The 23,234-nt window shown below is 39.8% G+C and overlaps 1 protein-coding gene across 5 annotated transcripts in view; it reads right to left on the bottom strand.

Moving 5' to 3' along the window:
• Window positions 1–22,188, bottom strand: part of Caprin2 (caprin family member 2) — a 57,484-nt gene extending 35,296 nt beyond the window's left edge. For 2 of the 5 annotated variants that reach the window (XM_085839757.1, XM_085839755.1), the window contains exons 1-6: window positions 21,992–22,187; window positions 20,912–21,127; window positions 16,686–16,748; window positions 8,563–8,649; window positions 1,921–2,159; window positions 469–551 (exon numbers count right to left, since the gene is read on the bottom strand). In XM_085839757.1, coding sequence (XP_085695883.1) covers window positions 469–551; window positions 1,921–2,159; window positions 8,563–8,649; window positions 16,686–16,748; window positions 20,912–21,088 — 649 coding nt within the window. In that variant the 5' untranslated portion in view covers window positions 21,089–21,127; window positions 21,992–22,187. Of the gene's footprint in view, window positions 1–468; window positions 552–1,920; window positions 2,160–8,562; window positions 8,650–16,685; window positions 16,749–20,911; window positions 21,128–21,991 lie in introns of all 5 variants that reach the window. The other 3 variants (XM_085839756.1, XM_085839753.1, XM_085839754.1) reach the window with 3 other exon arrangements.
• Window positions 22,189–23,234: the final 1,046 nt, after the last annotated feature.

Genomic DNA, 23,234 nt, shown 5'->3' with positions numbered 1-23,234 from the left:
AATGGCAAAATGTTCATTAACTTCTAGGGGGTTTTTATGATCCTAAGCTATGTACTTCATATTTCATGTCTAGCCATTTGAATGTGGTCATTTAATTGTTCAACAGACTAGCCAAATATTTGTCATTTCTTACAATGACCTACTAAATAGAAGAACATGTACCCCTATTCAAACATGAAACTGAACCCCAAAATGACTAAGCTAGTATTGAAGTCAGAACTAGTACTTAGATGTTGTTCCCAAATCATATGATTGTCACTTCAAAATTTTGTTAGTTCTCTTTTAGTAAACAGGAATATACAGTAACTACTTTAACATAAATCAATGGATCATTTTCCCAATGAATACAGCATTGCCAGATATGTAAGTTCTAATGGACTGACACAGTTTAGATCCTCAGTATCATACTAAATTTCTAAACAAAAACTTTACTACATACTGCCTAAGTTCAAAGTAGAGAAAACTCACATGTTGTTCCTACCACTGCTTTCTCACTACCTTCCAAAAGGTCCCAAAAGTACAAGGATGACTGCTCCATCTGGTCTTCAACACTGACAAGGAAAAGCAGTGGCAGAACAGAGTGACTTTAGACATACACGAAGAGCACTATAATGTATGAAATATAACCCACCAAAAGTCAAGATATGCAAACATGTTCATTTTACCCTCTTACTATTTGGAAGAAAATACTAAGTTCTATAAATATTGATCAAAAAATGTTTTCCTTAAAATGAAAAGATATTACCAAATACAACTATTAAGGAACAGACTAAGATTTAAGTTGCCAGTGCAGTATCATTAGTTATCAAATACATACCTCAGAAATAAGTATGAAATGGAAACATTCAAAGCTTCACTTAAGGTCACTTTGTAGAGGGTAGCTTATTTCAACTTGGAGAAAGCTCCATTACCTAAACCAACTGAAGTGAAAAGGAAGCAACCAACAAGCAACAAACAGGTGGCAATGCAGCTGAGCAGCAGCCTGGAGTGAGGCATGCAGCTCCCTCACAAGCAGAGCTTTAATCAGCTTCTCCCCTGACATCAAGCTAATTTTATTTAGTTATTTATTTGTTTGTTTGTTTGTTTGTTTGTTTGTTTTTTGAGACAGGGTTTCTCTGAATAGCCCTGGCTGTCCTGGAACTCACTTTGTAGACCAGGCTGGCCTCGAAATCAGAAATTTGCCTGCCTCTGCCTCCCAAGTGCTGGGATTAAAGGTGTGCGCCACCACTGCCCGGCTCAAGCTAATTTTAATAACAGCTGAATTCCGCTTAGTTCTGCTTCTACAGCTAACAAAGAGTTGGACCAATCCATATTTAACAAAGCAAAAGCGTAAAGATCTATCAGCTGATTTATTCCAATATAAAAACAGGAGCTAATTATGGGAGGAAATATTAAGTAGCCTCAATTATACAGTTTAAAATTATTAATTCAGACTAGAGAGATGGCCCAGCAGTTAAGAGCAATGACTGCTCTTTCAGAGGTCCTTAGTTCAATTCCCAGCAACCAAATGGTGACTCACAACCATCTGTAATGGGATCTGATGCCCTCTTCTGCTGTGTCTGGAGACAGCTACAGTGTACTCACATACATAAAATTATTAATTCATGTATAACATTAATTCACTTATAACAGCATTATAATTAATATCTACATAAGATTAAAAGAATTATCAAGCTTTTTGATGTTGTTGTTTGCTTGCTTGTTTTTGAGAAAGGGTCTCACCACACCAAGCCAAGCAATATTTTTCAATCCTTTAGTATGTGTTAATGAGAACATTCAAATTTGCTGAATTTCTGCATGATCTAACAATTTCCCATCAAATTAGTATTTTCTTTCTAAAATTAACTGTGCTATAAGAGAAAAGCTACAAGCGCAATAAGTTCTATTATTTCAGGAAAATCTTTTCACTGACTGACTTACCTCAGACTTTCATTTCTTTCAGGGCAGGTCAGTTTTGAGAATTTAATGAGGTAGTCAAGTTCTTTTGAAGGCAGATACATTGCACCATTCAAGCCCCCTTTGAAGTCCTTTTGTACATGTTCTTGTGTCAAATTCTGTAATACATACTGAATTTGAAGCATAGTTCGAAGCTTTTTCTTCTCAGCCTCAAGTTTCAGCATGTGCTCCCTTCTCTGGGCCTTTTTCTGCGCTTTCAGCAGCTGTTAAAACAAATGCAGGTTCACCTATCTCAAACACCCATATTAGCAATCCATATATAACAAATTCAACCACAAATAGCTGGGATTAGATGATACAATTAGTGCTGCTCATTTGCATATGTGTAGAGTGAAGTGTCATGGGCAACAATGTCCAGGCTATTCTCCCCAAAGAAAAGTAAACTTCGTTCCTCAGCTGCCATAAACTGCTCAGCTGGGGTGAGGCAAAGGGAGTCTGAGAAATAAGGGGCTTGTGATTGTTTCTCATCATGGAGTTGGGTATTAAACATGGGGCCTTATATAAGATTCATTTTTAGTAACAATTTGTCTATCAATCTAGATGGAGCTATATTAAATTGATAAAGAAGACATTAAAAAATTGATGGTACTTGTTTCCACTGCAATAATTTCTATGTGCAAATTATGCACCCTGAGTCTATGTTAAGGTTCATAACTGTATCTTGGAGCTTAAAATGTTATATAAGCAAGGTAACATACCATTTAAGTAAAAAGTATATTGCCAGACATGATGGAACATGCCTTGAATCCCAGTATTCAGGAGGCACAGAAAGGTAGGCTGTTGTGAGTTCAAGGCTAGCCTGAACAACCTGGAGTTGTACAGCACAACCTGGTCTACATAGTGAGATCCTATCTCAAAAATAATAACTGGGTAGCCAGTGGTGGAACCTTTAATCTCAACACTCGAGAGGCAGAGGTAGGTGAAGCTGTGTGAGTTTAAGGTCAGCCTGGTCTACAGAGCAAGTTTCAGGACAGCCAAGGCTACACAGAAAAGAAACCCTGTCTCAAAAAACAATAATAACAATAACGACTGGGGCCTGGGAAGATGGCTCAGTGGTTAAGAGCACTTGTTCTTCAGAGGACTCATTCAGGTTCAGTCTACATGCTGGGTCACAATTCCCTGTAACTCTAGTTCACTATGTAATACCCTCTTCTGATTCTTTGGTCACCAGGCACACACATGGTGTACATAAATACATGCAAGTAAAGTAATCATATATATAAAATAAAAAATAAATCTAGACAAGCAGTGGTGGCACACTCCTTTAATCTCAACAATAGAAAGGCAAAGGCAAGTGGATCTCTGTGAGTTCAAGGTCAGTCTGGTCTAGAGTGAGTTACAGGACAGCTGAAGTTACTCAGAGAAACTCTGTCTCAAAAATAAATAAATACATACATAAATAAATACATACATACATACATAAAACAAAACAAAGCCTAACAATGTGTAAATAATAGTGCACCTGTTTCCACTAAAAAAACAGTTTTTCTACTTAGTTTTTATGATTATGTTTCCATAATATTGGATATTTTTAAAAACAAAACAGCAAATTCTGATTTTTTTTCCTATAAATGGGTAACTGATAAGTATCAATATCTTAAAGTCTACAAAAATATATCCAGACCTAAGATCTCAGCACTGAGAAGGCTAAGACAGGTTCACAAATATGAGCATAGCCTGGCTACATGATGAGTTCCAAACAAACTCTTTTTACACAGCAAGACAAAGGAAAGGACAAAATAAAAAGGCTGGAAAAATATAAAGAAAGCAAAACAAAAATAATTTTAAAGCATATTCCTAAATTCTAATAAATTGAGATTAGAAAATTAAAAAGAAACACACAAAAAATATTCAATATTCATTCCTGTCTAGGGGAATGGAATCAACTAACTTTAGTTACTAGTAGAGAAAGGAAACAATGGGGAGGGATTATATAATCAGGGCTGTGTTCTGAAGAGAGCAAAGAATCAGCAAGGCTTCTTCTGAGACCTAGACATGGATACATCAATCACACTTCCCAAAGCTATAGGTGGATTTCTGAGTTTGAGGCCAGCCTGTTCTACAGAGTGAGTTCCAGGACAGCCAGGGCTACACAGAGAAACCCTGTCTCGAAAAACCAAAGATAAATAAATAAATAAATAAATAAGGTTTTTTTTATGGGTTTATGCCAACCTGAAAGTCCTCCAGCAAAGTATTTGTCACACCAAATAATCATGTATGTAATTCATTTATGAATTAAAATGAATTAATGTAAATTCATTTTATTGGGAATCAAACACAGGGCCATGCATACGCTAGGCAAATGTTTTACTACTGAGCTATACCTCTAGCTTCTAATTATCTCTTTTTTTCTGCATCCATGATGACACAGACTTATATTAGTTATTTATCAATACATCACTATCTTGTACAGAGACTTATACATAACAGAAATTCAAACATCTGTTAAATAAGTCAACAAAGTACACTATCTCCTAACTCATGATCAAATGTCATAAAAAGCCACTAAAAAGCTTGCTTCTCCTTATCTATGTAAAAACTAAGACCTTACACCTTTTTTTTCTGCTTTGTTGATAGTTTGAAAAGGAGAATACATAAAATAAACAATTTGATTAGCAATGTTGAATGAAAGTTTATTTTCTAAACCATGACTTAGGATAACGGATTCTTGCCAAGGGACACAAATCACCCCAAGAAACTAAGGAAAATGTGAGTAGACTGGGCACTTAAAAAAAAAAAAAAGCCGGGCGTGGTGGCACACGCCTTTAATCCCAGCACTCGGGAGGCAGAGGCAGGCGGATTTCTGAGTTCGAGCCCAGCCTGGTCTACAAAGTGAGTTCCAGGACAGCCAGGGCTACACAGAGAAACCCTGTCTCGAAAAAACCAAAAAAAAAAAAAGAGTTCCACAATTTATACGTAACCAGAACAACCACCACAAAAATAATATATATATATATATATATTTTTTTTTTTTCACAGCAGCCCAAAACTTAACAGAAAAAAAAGAACAGGAAGGTACTGGCAAATATCTTGGGAGCTTAACTCAAGAGGGGAAGCTCAGGGCCAGAGAGATGGCTCAGCAGTTAAAAGCAGTTGTTGATTTTGCAGAGGACCCTAGCTTGATTCCCAGCACCCACATAGTTCATAACCATCCTTGACTCCAGTTCCAGGTAATCCTGAAACCTCCTGAGGCATCAAGTATGCACATGATATACATATATAGGCATGCAGGCAAAACACACACATAAAAATTATCTAAGAATACTTAAAAGGGCTGGTGGTGGCAAGTTCTAGACTACTGTCGCATCACAAGGGAAAAGAAATTTAAAGCAGTGGCCAGGCACAGTAATGAACATCTTTAATCCTAGCACTTGGAAAAGCAGAGGAAGGCAGCTAGATCTCTGAGTTCCAAACCAACCAAATACTAAATAGTTAGAACCTGATTCAAAAGGGAATTGGGGTTGCAGGGAGATAGAAAAAAAAGAGAGAGAGGGAAGAATGGAGGAATAAATCTAAAGCATACACAGCAACTGAAATGCTCTCATGGAACCACCATAACTTGCCAAGGTATGTGCTATCTCTGAGCACCATGGTGGGAACACCTGTATCAGTGCCCTAGGAAAAAGAACACATCTTTCAAGGGATCAAAGAACCCAAGGTCACTGTCTTTAGTAAATTCCATTTGTAATGAGCCTCAGATCCCAAACCTATAAAATAGGGCTATTATATCTCTAACTATGCTGTTGAAAAAAATCTAATGGAACTTCACAGACCACTAGCATCTGGTATGTTTTTAGAAAGATGTAATTCTTAGGCAGAAGAGATGACTCAGAGCAGTGCTTTTGCAGTCAGTCACGGTTTCATTCCCAGCACTCGCATGGTAGCTCACAACCATCTGTAACTCAATTCCACAAGACGTAAGAAACTCTCCTGATCTCTGTGGGCACCAGGTATGTACATGGTGCATATAACATACACTCGGGCAAAACACTTATAAATCAACCCCCCCCCCAAAAAAAGAAAGAAAGAAAAAGAATGAACATCAGAGCTGAGGGGGAAAAAAGCTGAATAGAAACTAAAATGACAGAGCAGCTTTGAGAAGACAGAACTGTATTATACATATACTTCTACCTATCTAACCAAAGTGTAGTGGCTATTCCAGATTGTCAACTTGACTATATTTGGAATGAACTACAATCCAGAGTTGGAAGGCTCACCAATGACCCTAATCTGGAGGCTGGGAGATAGATGTTTCTGACCTGAACCTTGGTATGGAGATCTTGAGGCATAGTGGCTAGGGATTCCAGAAGATTAAGACAGGGAGATTTCCAAATTCAAGGTTATCTGGGATTAAAGGTGTGATAACACACACCTTTAATCTGGGCCACACCTTCTCCTGGAGACCATATAAGGACATAGGAAGAAGGGAGTTGCTCTGCTTTTTCGCCTGCTTGCCGTGTGGGACTGAGCAACTACTAGATCCTTGGACTTCCATTCACAGCTACTACTGAACCATTATTGGGAATTAGACTACAGTCTGTAAGTCATCAATAAATTCCTTTACTATATGGAGCCTATCCATAAGTTCTGTGACTCTAGAGAACCCTGACTAATACACAAAGAGATGTGAGAAATCTATTCATGGTTAACTAAACAAAACCTAAACAAATTTAGAAAAAAATTTAAAATATTCTAAAGCTGGACATAATGGTGCACACTTATAATCCAAGATACTCAGGCAACTAAGGCAGAGAACCAAAAATTCCAGGCTTGTCTGGACTATGCAGTTGAGTCCAAGGACATCCTAGACAATTTAGTGAGACGTCCTCAGTTTAATCTGCATGGTATCAGATGAATGATGTTGGGGTAACATTTTTGTATACTGTGTGAAGGTACGTCTCTGTCCTTCCTCACCTGTAAGGCTTTCTCTAATTGGCTTTAATGAAGTGCCGACAGCCTATAGGTAGGCAGGAAAGAAAGTGGGATTTCCAGGCTGCAACAGAGTCTGGGAAAAGAATCTAGGCAGGAAAATTCACCAGCTAGACACATAGGAAGTTGGACTTCCCCGGATTGAATGAGAAGGTAATGGCCAAAGGCAAACTTGGATTAGAATAAACGGGTTAATTAAGTTATACGAGATGGAAAATAGCCTAAACTATAGTACCTAAGCTTTCATAAATAATAAAAAGCCTCAATGTTGGGCTGGAGAGATGGCTCAGCAGTTAAGAGCACTGACTGCTCTTCCAGAGGTCCTGAGTTCAATTCCCAGCAACCACATGGTGGCTCACAACCATCTGTAATGGGATCTGATGCCCTCTTCTGGTGTGTCTGAAGACAGTAGCAGTGTACTCATATACATACAATAAATAAATAAATCTAAAAAAAAAAAAAAAAAAGCCTCCGTGTCACTATTGGTAGCTGGTGGGTCAAGACAGCAATAGAATAATAAATAAGGGAGTGTTGTGGAGAGCCCTGGGGTTGCTTGTATTTTGATGCTAATTCTGCTCCCCAGGGAGGGGCTGGGAAGAGACCATCCCCAATTACTGGGCAAGGAGGTGGACTTCCAGGTTGGAGAGGGGAAGAGGAAGCAAGAGGGAGAGAGAGTCCTTTGGACAGGGATAGGGTGAGGACAAGATGAAACTACTAGTGTCTCCCAGTCCATCAGGATTCGGCACCAGAGGATTTAGGATTTTTTTTTTAAGATTTATTTATTTATTTTATTTATATATGAGTACACTGAGCCACCATGTGGTTGCTGGGAATTTGAATTCAGGACCTTCAGAAGAGCAGTCAGTGCTCTTAACCACTAAACCATATCTCCAGCTCCCAAAGATTTAGATTTAATAAGGCTTACAAGATCAGGATTCTGGTTGTTGCGCCCAGCAATTGAGTTACCATTGTTTCTGAACTAAATTTGTGTTGTGTTTTTGCGTGGCTCATCTGGGTTCCAGAGAGAAAGGCAGATGGCAAAGCATAGGTTTGCCAAATGTGCACCATTAAGATTGTGGGGGTTTTTAGGCATAGGGCTGGCATGGTTGCTACACACCAGTGGGAACTTAGCTAGCTGGGTGGAGACACTTCAGGAGCTCTGGACCAGACTGTCTCCGAGAGATTAAGAACTGGCCTGCAAGAACTCTGGGACTGAGAGTAGCTGGGTGTAGCCCGGGAACTTGCCATTTTACTATTTCCTGCAACAAGGTAGTAGTATTTCTTTAAGGCCAGTAATTAAAATGATTCTTTTTTTTTTTTTTTTTGATTTTTATTACATATTTTCCTCAATTACATTTCCAATGCTATCCCAAAAGTCCCCCATAGCGCCCCCCACTTCCCTACCCACCCATTCCCATTCTTTTGGCCCTGGCATTCCCCTATATTGGGGCATATAAAGTTTGCAAGTCCAATGGGCCTCTCTTTCCATTGATGGCCGACTAGGCCATCTTTCGATACATATGCAGCTAGAGACAAGAGCTCCGGGGTTCTGGTTAGTACATCATGTTGTTCCAACAATAGGGTTGCAGATCCCTTTAGCTCCTTGGGTACTTTCTCTAGCTTCTCATTGGGAGCCCAATTAAAATGATTCTAAGTAAGTAATGAAAGCATACTCACATCTTGGCTCAGTGCAGAAAAAGTTTTCTGAAGCTCCTTGGCAAATTCCAAATTATGAAGTACTTCTTCATACTTTTCTACTGCTTCCTATCAGATAGAATTAAAAAACAATCTCAGAATTAATAAGTGTTCCTTAAATTGCTAAAGCACTGAAGAGATGGCTTAGTCGTTAAGAGCACACACTGCTTTCCCAGCAACCACATCAGGCAGTTACCCATACTATACAGCTCTAGAAGATCTGACATCCTCTTCTGGTCTCCTCAGATATCTACATGTACATGTTCATATGTACTCCAGGCTAAACTCAAACTTGTGATTCCCCTGCCTCAATCCTCAAGCACATCTTTAGATATACCACCATGCTTGGCTTCAATTTTTATATTAGAAATCAGAGCCCTGGGTCAGTGAGATGGTTCAGCGGATAAAGGTTCTTGCTGCCAAACTGAAGACTTGAATTCAATCCCAATGGCAGGAAGACAGAACCAACTCCAGCAAGTTGTCATCTGGCCCACCTACACACATATACACATATAATAAAATTAACTTAATAATAATATAGAGGGCTAGAGAGATGGCTCAGTAAAGAGTGCTGACTGCTCTTCTAGAGGTCCTGAGTTCAATTACCAGCAACCACATGGTGGCTCACAACCATTTGTAATGGGGATCTGATGCCCTCTTCTGGTGTGTCTGAAGACAGCAACAGTGTACTCACAGACATGAAATAAATAAATAAGTCTTTAAAATAATAATAATAATAAAGAAACAAACCCTAATTCTATCCTATCTATGTTTACATTAAAGATATATATAGGCTTTAAGAACACTAACTAAGCCAATAAGATACCTTGGTCGGGGCTGGTGAGATGGCTCAGCGGTTAAGAGCACTGACTGCTGGTCCTGAGTTCAAATCCCAGCAACCATATGGTGGCTTCACAACCATCTATAATGAGATCTGACTCCCTCTTCTGGAGTGTCTTAAGACAGCTACAGTGTACTTACATATAATAATACATAAATAAATCTTTAAAAAAAAAAAAAAAAGCCGGGCGTGGTGGTGCACGCCTTTAATCCCAGGGCTCGGGAGGCAGAGGCAGGTGGATTTCTGAGTTTGAGTCCAGCCTGGTCTACGAAGTGAGTGCCAGGACAGCCAGGGCTACACAGAGAAACCCTGTCTCGAAAAACCAAAAAAAACAAAAAAAAAGATACCTTGGTCAATATAATTCACCATTCAAATGTACTATAGGAATAATACACAGAACAGCAACTTCAAAACATCTACAATATGGTGGGGAGAAAAGTGTAAATAATTACCTGTAACAGACATCATAAATACTGTAACAAGCCATATGAAAAATGTGTAAATAATTACCTGTAGCAGACAACATAAATACAGTGACAAGCAATATCCTACTAAAATTAAAGAAGCAATATTTTTTTCTTTTAAGACTTCATGTGTACCTACCTATAAGCTGGGTGTGTATTGGCACACACCTTTAATCTCAGTACTCAGAAGGCAGAGGCAAGGGAATCTCTGAGGACAGCCTAGTGTACAAAGAGTATTCCAGACAACAGGGGCTCTGTTACACAAAGAAACACTGTCTCAAAAAACAAAAACAACAAAAAAGATTTTACTGGAGGGGCTAAGAAATGGCTCAGGAGTATTTGTTGCTCTTGCAGGGGCCCTGGATTTGGTTCACAGCATTCATGTGGTGGCTCTTAACCATCTGTAACTCCAGTTCCAGAAGATCTAATGCTTTCTTCTGTTCTCCACAGACACCATGCACACACATGGTGGATATACACATGTGCAGGCACAATACTCTTACACTTCTTATAAATTAAAGAAAGAGAGAGATAGAGATTTTATACTTGAACCAAACTAGTAATCAGAAAAGAGTTAAACTTGTCCTGGAAATTTAAATCTTTGTGGAGAAAGGCAGAGGTCAGTTTGGGACCAGCTGATAAGATGGCTCAGTGTATTAAAGGCAATTGCTGTCAAGCCTGATTACCCACTTTGATCTCCAGGATTTTCAAGGTGAAAGAAAGAACTAACTCTCACAAGCTATTTCCTGATCCCCCCGCCACCGCCGCCCACACATACAAGTACTTAAATATAATTTTGCTTCTTGTTATTCTTTGTAATTCTGCTTATAATTATTGTTTTTAAAAATATTTATTTTATGTGCATTGGTGTTTTGTCAGGTCTTCTATAAGTAGAGTTACAGACAGGTGTGAGCTGCCATGTGAGTGCTGGGAATTGAACCCAAGCCCTCTGAAAGAGCAGTCAGTACCCTTAACGACTCACTGAGCCATCCATCTCTCCAGCCCTGTGCTTTTGTCTTTTTGAGACAAAATCTTGGTCTTCTTATGTAGCTGTGGCTGTCCTAGAACTCACTCTTTAGACCAGGCTGGGCTCAAACTCAGAGATCTACCTTGCCTACTGAGTTCTAGGATTAATAGTGTATGCCACCATAGCCATTCCCCTTTTAATTTAAAATTAAGAAAAAGGTCAACTTTGAACAGAACAAGTTTAGGAACTTATTCAAACAGTCAGAGATATAGAAGAATCCAGTAATTAAGAGAGTGTAGTAGGACCAACAGATTGCTGGTAGATGAATGTACTTGTCACCAAAACTGACAACTTGGGTTCAATTCCTAGAACCCACACAGTAGGGGGAAAGAATAGACTACTGTAGGTTGCTCTCTGGCCTTCACCTATATGCTATAGCAAAGGAACATCCACACATTCACAAAATAAGTAAATATATGTAAAAGCAAAACAAAACATACACATATTTACAAAATGTGCATTATTCTATTCCTAAAGAAAGAATATCTACATACATGTATATGTCCATATACATAGAAAGATTATTCATGGAGCTGGAGAGATGGCTCAGCAGAGCACTGGATGCTCTTCCAAAAAACTAGGGTTCAATTCCCAGCACCCATGTGGCAACTCACAACTGTCCGTAACTCCAGTTCTTGGAGATCTGACACCTTCACTCAGACATACATGCAGGTAAAACACCAACACATATAAAGTACAAATAAACAGATCATTTAGAAGTTTTATTCATGGGGCTAGAGAGATGGCTCAGCAGTTGAGAGCGCTGACCTTTCTTCCAAAGGTCCTGAGTTCAGATCCCAGCAACCACATGGAGGCTCACAGCCATCCAAAATGAGATATGATACCCTCTTCTGGGGTGTCTAAGAACAGCTACAGTGTACTTACATATGATAAATAGACAAATCTTTTAAAAAAAAGTATTATTCATAATAATCCCAAATAAAAACTCAAGTACACAGAAACTGATAAAACATTGCCACATGCTACAAAGCAGAATAACCTGAAAAAATATGCTAAATTTAAAAAGCCAGATCTAACACCCTCTTCTGGCCTCTGAGGGCCCTAGGCACACAAGTGTTGCACAGACATACATGCAGACAAAAATTCAGTCATGGGGCTGGTGAGATGGCTCAGTGGGTAAGAGCACCCGACTGCTCTTCCGAAGGTCAGGAGTTCAAATCCCAGCAACCACATGGTGGCTCACAACCATCCTTAACGAAATCTGACTCCCTCTTCTGGAGTGTCTGAGGACAGCTACAGTGTACTTACATATAATAAATAAATTTTAAAAAAAAATTCAATCACATAAAATTTTTAAATAAGAAATTCTGTTGTTTTTTGAGGCAGGGTCTCTCTATATGATGTAGTTCTAGATGTCGTGAAACTCACTATATAAGGCAGACTACCCTTGAACTCATGGAGATCTATCTCTGCCTCTTCCTCCCAAGTGCTAAGATTAAAGGTGTGTACTACTATGCCGAAATCTTTATACGAGATGTCCAGAAAATAAACATTTATAAAAAAGCAAAGGATAAAAGGGAACCTCAGAAGTTGATGGAATTTTCTAGAACTGGATTATGGTAATAACTGCATATAGCATATTCAAATATGCTATAAATTAAATTGTACACTTATGCTTCTTTTGTGATACGTACATCATAGTTAAGTACTACTGCTAGAAAAAAGTTTGACAAACTGGGTAAGTAGAGTACTGACCTAGCATGAGCAAGGCCCTGGGTTCAATTTCCATAACAATAACAACAACAAAATTCTGATAACAGTATGGAGACAGAGGAACTCCTAAATACTCTTATTATAAATGAATACAATAATTCTAAAAATCAGGCATTTTTTATCTATAAAGTTCACTACAGATAAACTCTATAGTTCAGCAGGTCTCAACCTGTGGGTTGCAATCCCTTTAGGTTTGCCTATCAGATATCCTGCATATCGGATTTTTATAATACAATTTGTAACAATAACAAATTTACAGTTATGAAGTAGTAATGAAATAATTTTATGGTTGGGGGTGGGGGGGTCACCACAACAACCTGTTTTGAACTGTTTTGAATGGTTGCAACATTAGGAAGGTTGAGAACCACTACTATAGACCAATTTTAATGTGTTCCCTGAAAAGTCTTTTACTTGTCAAAATATGTAAAAGTGATGAAAGATTAATTGTTTATACTGTCAAAAACAAAAACAACTCAAATATTCACCTATTCACACAGTGAGTAAACAAAAAATAAAATATAGCTATATAATTATTATAAATTGAGTGAATAGTCCTAAATAGAATGAAGAAAAACCCTGTAAAATATATAGCAATTTATTGATCGTAAGGTACAAAAAGAGCAGCTCTACTAGATTTAATAGCAACAGGTTTTGTTAAAAACAAACGCAGGAGCTAGAGAGATGACTCAGTAGTTAAGGACACTTGCTCTTGCAGAAGACCTCAGTTCAATTCAAAGCGTCCTCATGGTAGGTCACAACTATCCAGAACTCCAGTTCCAAGGGACTCAATATCCTCTTCTGACTTCCAAAGGCACCAAGCACACAAGTGATACACGTACATATATGTAAGCAAAATAATCACAAAAATAAAATCTAAGCTAAGGGGGGGGGAAGGGGGGAAGGCATAAGAAAGGGAAGGGAGAGATTTTAAGATCACAATGAGAAGAGGGAAAAAAGTACTAGGAAGGAGTATCGGTGGTGTTTGTATGTCTTGAGTCAAGATGAGCACTATGCTTGTTTATTATCCATTAAGATTGTGACTTATGGGCAACATTTTGCCGGGACCGTATTATTTCTTTTTTTTTTTTTTTTTTAAGATTTATTTATTTATTATATGTAAGTACACTGTAGCTGTCCTCAGACACTCCAGAAGAGGGCGCCAGATCTCGTTACGGATGGTTGTGAGCCACCATGTGGTTGCTGGGACTTGAACTCTGGACCTCTGGAAGAGCAGTCGGGTGCTCTTACCCACTGAGCCATCTCACCAGCCCGTATTATTTCATAATAGAGAAAGTAAAGAAGCCCTCCAGCTATATGGGCAGAAAATGTAATGATGGCACATAATCTTCAGAAGGTTCTGAAACTAGAAGGAATACCATTCCACACCCTCTCAAAAGGCAGCAATATTAGCCAGGTACTATCTCAATGTCCCATTGTATATTATTCTTCCTTCTCTCCACCTCATGATGAAAGGTCTTTCTAGCCCAGTCCTAGACAAAATTCAATTCTGCCTTCATAGGAAGCCTCTGTGATTCCTCTTTTATGTTACTATGTGTATGTGTTCTCATGTGAGTATGGAAGCCAAAGAGAAACCTCAGATATAAGTCTTCAAACACTATCCACACTGGTTGTTTGTTGTTTTGTTTTGAGACAGAATCTCTCTATATAGCCTGGCTTCCTAGAACTTACTATGGAGACCAGGCCATCCCCAAACTCACAGCGATCTCCCTGCCTCTCCTCTCCCTCCAGACTGCTGGTGCACCACAAAGCCTAGCCCCTTGGTGTGTTTTAGGATTTTTTTCTTTTAAATTTAATTTAATGTATATGAGTGTTTTGTTTGTACATGTGTCTGTGTACCACTTGTGTGCATGTTGGTCACTGATGACAGAAGATACCATTATGGATGATGTTATATATGGTTGTGAGCCATCATATGGGTGCTGTGACTTGAACCTGGACCTCTGCTCTGAACCAGTAACCCCCCAACATTTATTTTTAATGCTACTCATGTATGTGTATAGATAGATATATGCATATGAATTCTAGTGACCAAGGATGTCAAAAGTTTCAGATTCCCTGGAGCTGGAGTTGTAAGCTGACTGACACAGGTATTAAAAACTGAACTCAGGTTCTCTGGAAGAGTAGTAAGTGTTCTTTTCTTAACCAGTGAACAATCTCTCCAATCCTTCACTGTTTTTTTGTTTTGCTTTCTTTTTGTTATTTTGGTGGTTTTTGGTTTGGTTTGGTTTTTGAAAACAACTGGCCTGGAACATGCCAAATAGGCTAGGAAGCCCCAGGAATCTGCCTTCACCATACCAGTGCTGGGATTACAAGAATGCACCACTGTACCCAGCTAGATACATGGACTTTGGAGACTGAACTCAGGATCTCTTGCTTGTATACCAAGCACTTTACCTGAGCTCAGATTTTATTTAAAAAAAAAAAAAAAAAAACCCTCAGTGATACTACTCTATAATTCATACAGAAAGAGAAGCTTCCACATTTAAGTTAGTGGACAGAGCATGAAGCCTCCACCAAGGAAATAAATTCTGGCTGAGAAGATAAGCCCCTTCACCAGCTGAAGGGTACACGATGCTCAGAGTTTACACAATTCAAAGCTAAGCCTCAACAGAATCGTAATTGCTGTATCACAGAACTTTGGGGCCAGAAAAGATGACAACACAGCAAGGAAGAAAAGGCCTTAAATGCCTACAATACAAATATTTACAATACAAAACCAGTCATTTTAGTTGAAAAGATAACAGGTCCATGAGCCAGATCAGGGCTGGAAGGAGTTAAAGAAGCACTTGCTGCTTTCCAGAGAACGTGGATTTGGTTTCTATCACCCACACTGGGAAGGTACCTCAGAACTGCCTGTAACTAGAGCTTCAGGGGATCCAATACCTCCACAGGCACCTGCACTAACATGCACATACCCACACATAGACATGTATAGATATACATTTTAAGAAATAAATCTTAAATAACTTCAAGCATATTTTGTCCCTTCTTATAAAACAGGAAATGTGATCAAGCCAAACTGCAAATATCAATAAAGTATTTTCTTTTAGTTCATATTGCAAAATTGTGGAACTCCACAAATTAGATAAAAATTAAAATTACCAAATATACCCATTAACAAGTCAAACATGTAAAAGATAAAGTTGTAGCTGGGCATGGTGCCTCAACTGTCTGTAATGCCAGAATTTCAAAGGGTAATGTAGGAGTATCACTGTGAGTTCAAAAGAAGAAAATTGGGGCTGGTGAGATGGCTCAGTGGGTAAGAGCACCCGACTGCTCTTCCGAAGGTCCAGAGTTCAAATCCCAGCAACCACATGGTGGCTCACAACCATCCGCAACGAGATCTGGCGCCCTCTTCTGGAGTGTCTGAAGACAGCTACAGTGTACTTACATATAATAAATAAATCTTTAAAAAAAAAAAAAGAAGAAAATTATCACCAATGTTTATAGTAAAGGTAATTTTTAAAAGGCTGGGGTCATAGCTCAAATATGAAAGAAATTAAAAGAGAACAACTGAGGAATCATGAGACAAAGCTACAAGGAACAGATTTTAGGAAATAAAGGAGTCAACTTTGTAGAAAGCCAGTGAAGAGTTAAAAACTTGAGTATACTCAGTCTTCTTCCTAGAAGTTTCAATGTATATGGTAACTCATCTAATTTGTGCGATTATCTAATCATCTGTATCATCTAATAGTACAGCAGAAATAAGCCCATCTGTCAGATCTAACAGGCAAAACAACAAAAGTCATTGAGGAAAACCAGTGCATTCTATCTCATTGGCTTATCAAGCCTATAGCTTTACTAAATTCTTATCAAGTTCTATCAAGATAGGAAACCAGCCAGGTGTGGTGACATATACCTTGAATCTCAGCACTGATCTCTGTGAGTTCAAGACCAGCCTGATCAACACAGTGAGTTGCAGGGTAGCCAAGGCTATGTAGAGACCCTATCTCAACAAACAAAAAAAGAAAAGAAAGCAGACCAGTAGGTCAAACAAAAGACTCTTACAACTACTTACCAACTGGTCTGGGTTAAGCTGCTCTCCATTTTTAAGGCGATCTTTATAATCTTCCAGTTTGAGCTACAAAAGAGAAACATATATCTATGGTATAGTCTGATATAAAACTGAAGCAAATAAGAGTCTTGAAATAAACTAGAGTGCCAGACTACAATTCCATACAGGCAGAGAGCAACTGTATTTGAGTTCCAAGTAAGATGGAAAAAAAAAAAAAAAAACCCAGAGCAGTTACCAGTCTGTCTTTGTCCCATGTAATCAGTCTAGCAGATTCTAGTTAGACTTACCACAACTTGGTAAATATTTTAGGTACTTGGACAATAGAAAAAGAGAATATACACCCAACCAGGGCTGTGAACTCCCAAGAATTTGTCTGCATCTCAAAAATGTAGCAGCCTCAGCTCTGAGAACAATTTGAACACTACAGGTACAAACCATTATCATTGAGAAACTTTGATGCTAGTATTTTAACTATCTCAATTATCTCCCTACACTTAAAACTGGAAAGTGGAACAGTATACATCAGGAGGCACACCTGCAAAGGAGTTAAAACAGCAGGCAGAGCTTGTGGTGACAGGGCAGTGTGGCAAATGTTTCATTTCCCAGTCACTTAACATTCACAATTCTGAGATAAGTTCCAGTCTCTCAACTTAAATTGAGGAGCGTCAGTGAACAGGTTAGAGGATTTGAGCTCCATATATGAACTCAAAGAGCCTCACAGAAATAATTTTCTATGTAAATAATAGCAATACTAAAAATGTGGTATCCCGGGCTGGTGAGATGGCTCAGTGGGTAAGAGCACCCGACTGCTCTTCCGAAGGTCCGGAGTTCAAATCCCAGCAGCCACATGGTGGCTCACAACCATCCGTAACGAGATCTGACTCCCTCTTCTGGAGTGTCTGAAGACAGCTACAGTGTACTTACATATAATCAATAAATAAATCTTAAAAAAAAAATGTGGTATCCCAGTACAAATTATTTAACAGTTAAGGCTTATTTTTGGGAAAGAACTATAGTAGCATTGTTAAGAATATAAGCTCCTCCTTATATTTAAAAGCATTGTAGAACCTAAAGTTTCCCAAAATCAGGCACAAAAGCAACAGGCCAGTGTGTTTGGAGTTTCTGATATGTGTAGCATACTGAAGTGTGAATGGGTTCATTGCAGTTACCTAGCTAGAATATGAAAATATCAACACTGATAAAAAAATTTTTAAGGGGGAAAAATGTGGCAAGCTAAAAAGATACATAGAGCTGTCAGTATGGTAGGGTAAGTTCACTGCTATTAACTAGTACATATAATCAAGTGACTGAAAATTTTATATTAGTTCATGTGCCGGTTACAAATAACTCTATTTCCATAATCTCTAAAGACATTTAACATTTTAAAAAATATTACTCTGAAATTACAAAAAAATAAGTCTTTTAAAGATTTAATTATGTGTATCTGTGTGGAGGTATATGCAAGTTAAGTGCAGGTACCCCAACTCTGAAGTTATCACTGAACATTCCACTTCTTCCTCTTTCTCCTCTCTCCTCTTTTCTCCCTCCTCCTCTCCCTCCACCACCACCACCTCTGAACTGAAGTGTAGTTTGTAAGTTGCAAGAGGTGGGAGCTTAAAAAAAAATTCAAACCCAGGTCCTCTAGAAGAACTGTTAAGTACTCTTTGTTTTTGTTGAGACGGGTCTTTGTACATAGCTCTGACTATCCTGGAACTCTTGCAGACCAGGCTGACTTTGAACTTAAAGATTTGCCTGTCTCTGCCCCACTTACTAGGATTAAAGCATTTGTCACAATGACCAGCTTTCTATACATAGTCTTAACCTTTGAGCCATCTCTCCAGACCCAAATCTTTTTAACATTATTAGTGTATGTGCATGTGCATGTGTATGTGTGGAGGTCAGAGGACTTTTGGGAGTTAATGATCTCCTTCCACTGCAGAATCCTGGGACTGAACTCAGGTCATCAGGTTTGTACAGGAAGCAGCTTTACCAATGACCATAAAGTCATTTCAACAGCCTGAATTTTTCCTCTTTTTATATTAAGTCTTCTTAAGTAGGGTTTTAAGTCAATCATATGCCCCAAACTAGAGGTACTCAATCAAGGCAATTTATTCCCAGAAACAGTTAAAGTTATCACAAATTACAGTCTAGGGGAGGTAGACAGTGCTTGTAGTATTTTTTAGGCAGACATCAAGATTGTTGATAAACATCCCACAATACTCAGGACAGCCAGAAATGATCTAGCACAGTGGTTCTCAACCTGTGAGTCCTGACCCCTTTGAGGTCACTTATCAAATATCCTGTATCTTAGATGTTTACATTATGATTCATAACAGTAACAAAATTAGTTATTAAGTAGCAATAAAATAATTTTAGGATGGAAGGATCACCACAACATGAGGAACTCTTTTTTTTTTTTTTTTTTTTTTTTTTTTTGGTTTTTTTGAGACAGGGTTTCTCTGTGCAGTCCTGGCTGTCCTAGAATTCACTTTGTAGACCAGGCTGGCCTCGAACTCAGAAATCCACTTGCCTCTGCCTCCCGAGTGCTGGGATTAAAGGTGTGAGCCACCACGCCTGGCTTGAGGAACTCTATTAAAAGGCTTCAGCATTAGGAAGGTTGAGAACAACTGATCAGGCACAAAACATCAGAGGCATCATAACTGACTAGCTTATCTACATTAGCTCATGCTTGCATATACTATTATTACCTGTTGAACTGTGTAGCATATTCATAACAGTTAACTTTAGAACAGAAGTGCCAAAATGTAAGGCTATCTTTCATACAAAATTTTCTAGTTAAGAAAATATATAAAATGGGCTAGGGAGACTCAGCAGTTAAGAGTGCTGACTGCTCTTTCAGAGGACCCAGGTTCAATTCCCAGCACCCACATGGCAGCTCACAATTGCCTGAAACTCCTGGTTCTGACACCATCACAGACATATATGCAAACACCAATGCACATAAAATAAAAACATAAATTTAAAAATAAAACTCTTAAAAATAAAATTCATCTATTAGCCACAAATTCATGACATAAACCACTATACTATACCGCAAGCATTTTGCAGATTCTTCCTATACTGGTTTTCAGTCTTAAAATGCTTTCCTAGAAGGTGAAAACAAAGGCACTGGTCTAGCAGACAGGTATTCAGAATTAAAGAGGTACTAGGCTGGATAATACAGGAATACACATATTTCTGCACTGAGGAAAAACATTAATGAATTTCCACTAATAGACCTTGCACTGACTAGTTCTCAGTGCTAAGGAACTTGTGCTGACCCAGGAACAACTTAGTAAGCAAATGCATGCATCCCAAAGATGTATGGAAAAAGATAAACAGAAACAACTACCAGCCAGGGCTTCAGCACTAATTTCCAAAGCAAGGGAAGTACATATACCTCTCCACTATAAAATCAAAAACAAAAAAACTACCTGCCTGGTGGTGGTGGCTTGCCTCTTTATTCCCAGCACTCAGGAGGCATTAGACAGATCTCTATGAGTTTGAGACCAGCCTGGTCTAGAGAGAAACCCTGTCTCAAAAAAACAAAAACAAAACAACCTTCCTAAGGTTTTACTAGGTTTTCAGCACAATGTAGATTCAGATACTTATTCAGCTTTATCTGTCAAATGCAGATGAGAATCTCGACCCAACAATGCATCCCAAAGAACTGGGATGACTGGATCACAGTCATTTGACTCAGGAAATGAGAAATTATCTAGATCTTTACCATACAACTAACTGTGATGTTAGGCTAGTAAGAATCCAAGTCTCTTTACAAAGCTGTCTACAATACTTTCACCAATCTTAAACTGGTATCTAGCAGTGGGGAAAAATAATTAATGCTGAAACACTTTCTGGCTCATGGTAAGATGCTTCCAGAGACTGCAGCAGCCATACTGCTGTATCACTTTCTACAGTCACAAGGAAAACAAACTAAAATATCAAGCTATTCCTTATCTAAGCTACAATAATATAACTCAAGAAATGAATCAGACCTATAATAGCCAACTCTTCAAATATTTCAAAAGCAATATGTGAAGAATAGTTATTCAGCTGTGTCGGCAAACAGAGCAAACATTTAGCCTGGATGCTTAATTGTTCCCAGGCAACTAAGTCTCAAGGTCGATTAAATTTACAAGATCTATGTGCTCTGATATAAAGAATGTCGGATCCTTAACCTGGCTTATGGTAATGCACACTCAGGGATGGGAGAGGTAGAAAGTTACCTTTTTCTTCTCGATGTTCCTAATTTTGTGTTTAAGGCATATAAATCCATTATCAATATAGGTTTCGTATGCCTTGGAAGGAGATGCAGCAGAACTGAGAGTAGACTGCAGGGGGCTCAGAGCCCGCTGGTTTTCCCCTTGCTGATCCTGGTTCACTTGGGACTTGGCTGACTTCATACTTCCCACTTTTCCCTCCTCTGAATGGCCTGAAGGTGACTGGTAACCGAAAAGGGATGGAGAAAGTTGCACCACTGAAACAGATGAGGCTAAAGGACGGGGGCGGGAGGAGTTAAATACCAATGTAAACTAAAGGTGCACAACGAGGAGCTTCTTTAAAATGAAATGAAGTCAAAACATAACGTTGCTTCGGACAGCGCACTTCCACTCCCCTACTAAGGTTAATTGACACAAGCAATAGCCAATAAAGACAGTCTATACGTAGGCAAAATTTACACTATAGGAACGTTTCCAGAAGTTCTATTCCCCACATGGAGAACTGCTAAGCAAGCGAAAGGCTTCTGATCTCCTCATTCTGAATAATTTCTATGGTCGGGGCGGGGAGTGCAGGTTGCAGCCCCAACTTCAATCTATCTCAAAGTCTACGTAAACCAAGTTTCTTGTACTAGAATGGCAGCACTCTTTGACTGTCCAGGGCCTAACCTAGTGCATCCCCCTGGACACTGCTGCCAAGTCTCACAAACTGTACGCCGAGGTGGCTTCCAGTTGTGTTTACAGTAACTCACAATCACTCACTCCTATACTGGCAAGCCTTCCGCTACCCGCACCAAGGATCCGGGAAACCAAGGAGTCGGACACTTCAACTCTATTCAGAAATCCTGCCCGTAAAGAGCAAGACCAGAGCTAGACAGCCCCTGGACACCATTGCTCGTTCAAGTGCCCCAAGGGCCCGAGTAGAGGAGCCCCAGCCAGGGTCACAGTCTAAGGGCCCACGCAGCCCACCAGACGCAGAGCGCTCTGCAAAGCCGCTGAGAAGCCCGACCCTAGAATGCTGGGGCACTACGCTTCTCCACCCCGCCACGGACGCGCAGACCCACCCACCCCGCCGCCGTCCTGCTTCACCTCCCCGGCTGCCTCCGAAAGCGCGCGGGAGTCCAGCGCGCTGCAACGTGGGCGAACGCCACCCCGCACTCCCTTCTCCCCCTCGTCCCTTCCTCCCGCCTCAGCTTAGCCTGCGGCCACCGCCTACAGTGCACCCATCCAACTCCGCCGCTCGCGCCCAAGCTGTCCCCCTCAAGGCGCGCGCAACTTATGTAGGCCGCTCACGGCGCGACCACGCCCAAATACCGCCTATTTCCGGTCCTCTGCCCCGCCCTCTAGCACGCGAGCTCCCCTTGGAGGCTTCGCCTTCCGGTCTCCCCTCCCTCTCCCCTCTCGTGCGCTAGACCACCACAGTCCGCCCTTTTCCGGTACCCGGGAACTGCGAGGGACAGGTGCTTTCCGGTGCCCCTCTCTGCAAGCCTGCGCTTGGCGCGTACCTTCTCTGCGCTTCTCTGTTGCGCCTGAGGCTGGTGTGAGATACTGCACCTGGTAGCATGGATGGGCCCGCTTGTTTCAGTCAGCACTGGTGCAGATGATTTCAATTCTTGGAAAAGAGGCAGCAAGTCCTCAGCCTTCAGGCTCTAATGGTTTAAATGGGCACTTCTAAAATACAAGAGCACCCTTGCCCCACAGATGATTTTTCATTGTAGAATGAGTCAGAGGACTCAGCCTGTAAGAGCAGCAGAGTAGACGACTGCAGCCTTTGTAGTAGGAGGGTATGCGCCAAGGCTATGTGTCGCTATGAAGCAATTCATTTCATTGGCACTGAAAGAGTTGTTAAAATTATTTGTTGGGCCGGGCAGTGGTGGCGCACGCCTTTAATCCCAGCACTTGGGAGGCAGAGGCAGGCAGATTTCTGAGTTCGAGGCCAGCCTGGTCTACAGAGTGAGTTCCAGGACAGCCAGGGCTACACAGAGAAACCCTGTCTCGAAAAACAGAAAAAAAATTATTTGTTGGGTTGCATAAAGTTAATAGAAAACAGGAAAAATATCAGCTTCTGAAGGACTGGTGGTTATTCCTGTATCAAATGAGGTTTTAGGGGTAGCTTACTCCCTAATCCCAGGGAGGCAGGAACACACCTAAACAAAAAACACTACCTCATAAACTAAATAAAATAATAAAGTTAATAAATTAAAACTTGCCCCCAACTTGTGCCCAAGTATTTTACCAAATAGAATTGGTTTTAAGTCCTATCCTTGAGGCAGGATAATTATTTAGAACAGGGCAGTAAAAACCATAATCAAGTAAACAAATGGAAAGTCTG

This window comes from Mus caroli, unplaced genomic scaffold (assembly GCF_978045245.1).
Source record: "Mus caroli unplaced genomic scaffold, Mus_caroli_1 scaffold_7, whole genome shotgun sequence".
NCBI classification, from domain to species: domain Eukaryota; kingdom Metazoa; phylum Chordata; class Mammalia; order Rodentia; family Muridae; genus Mus; species Mus caroli.
This window is presented reverse-complemented; position numbering and strand designations above follow the sequence as displayed.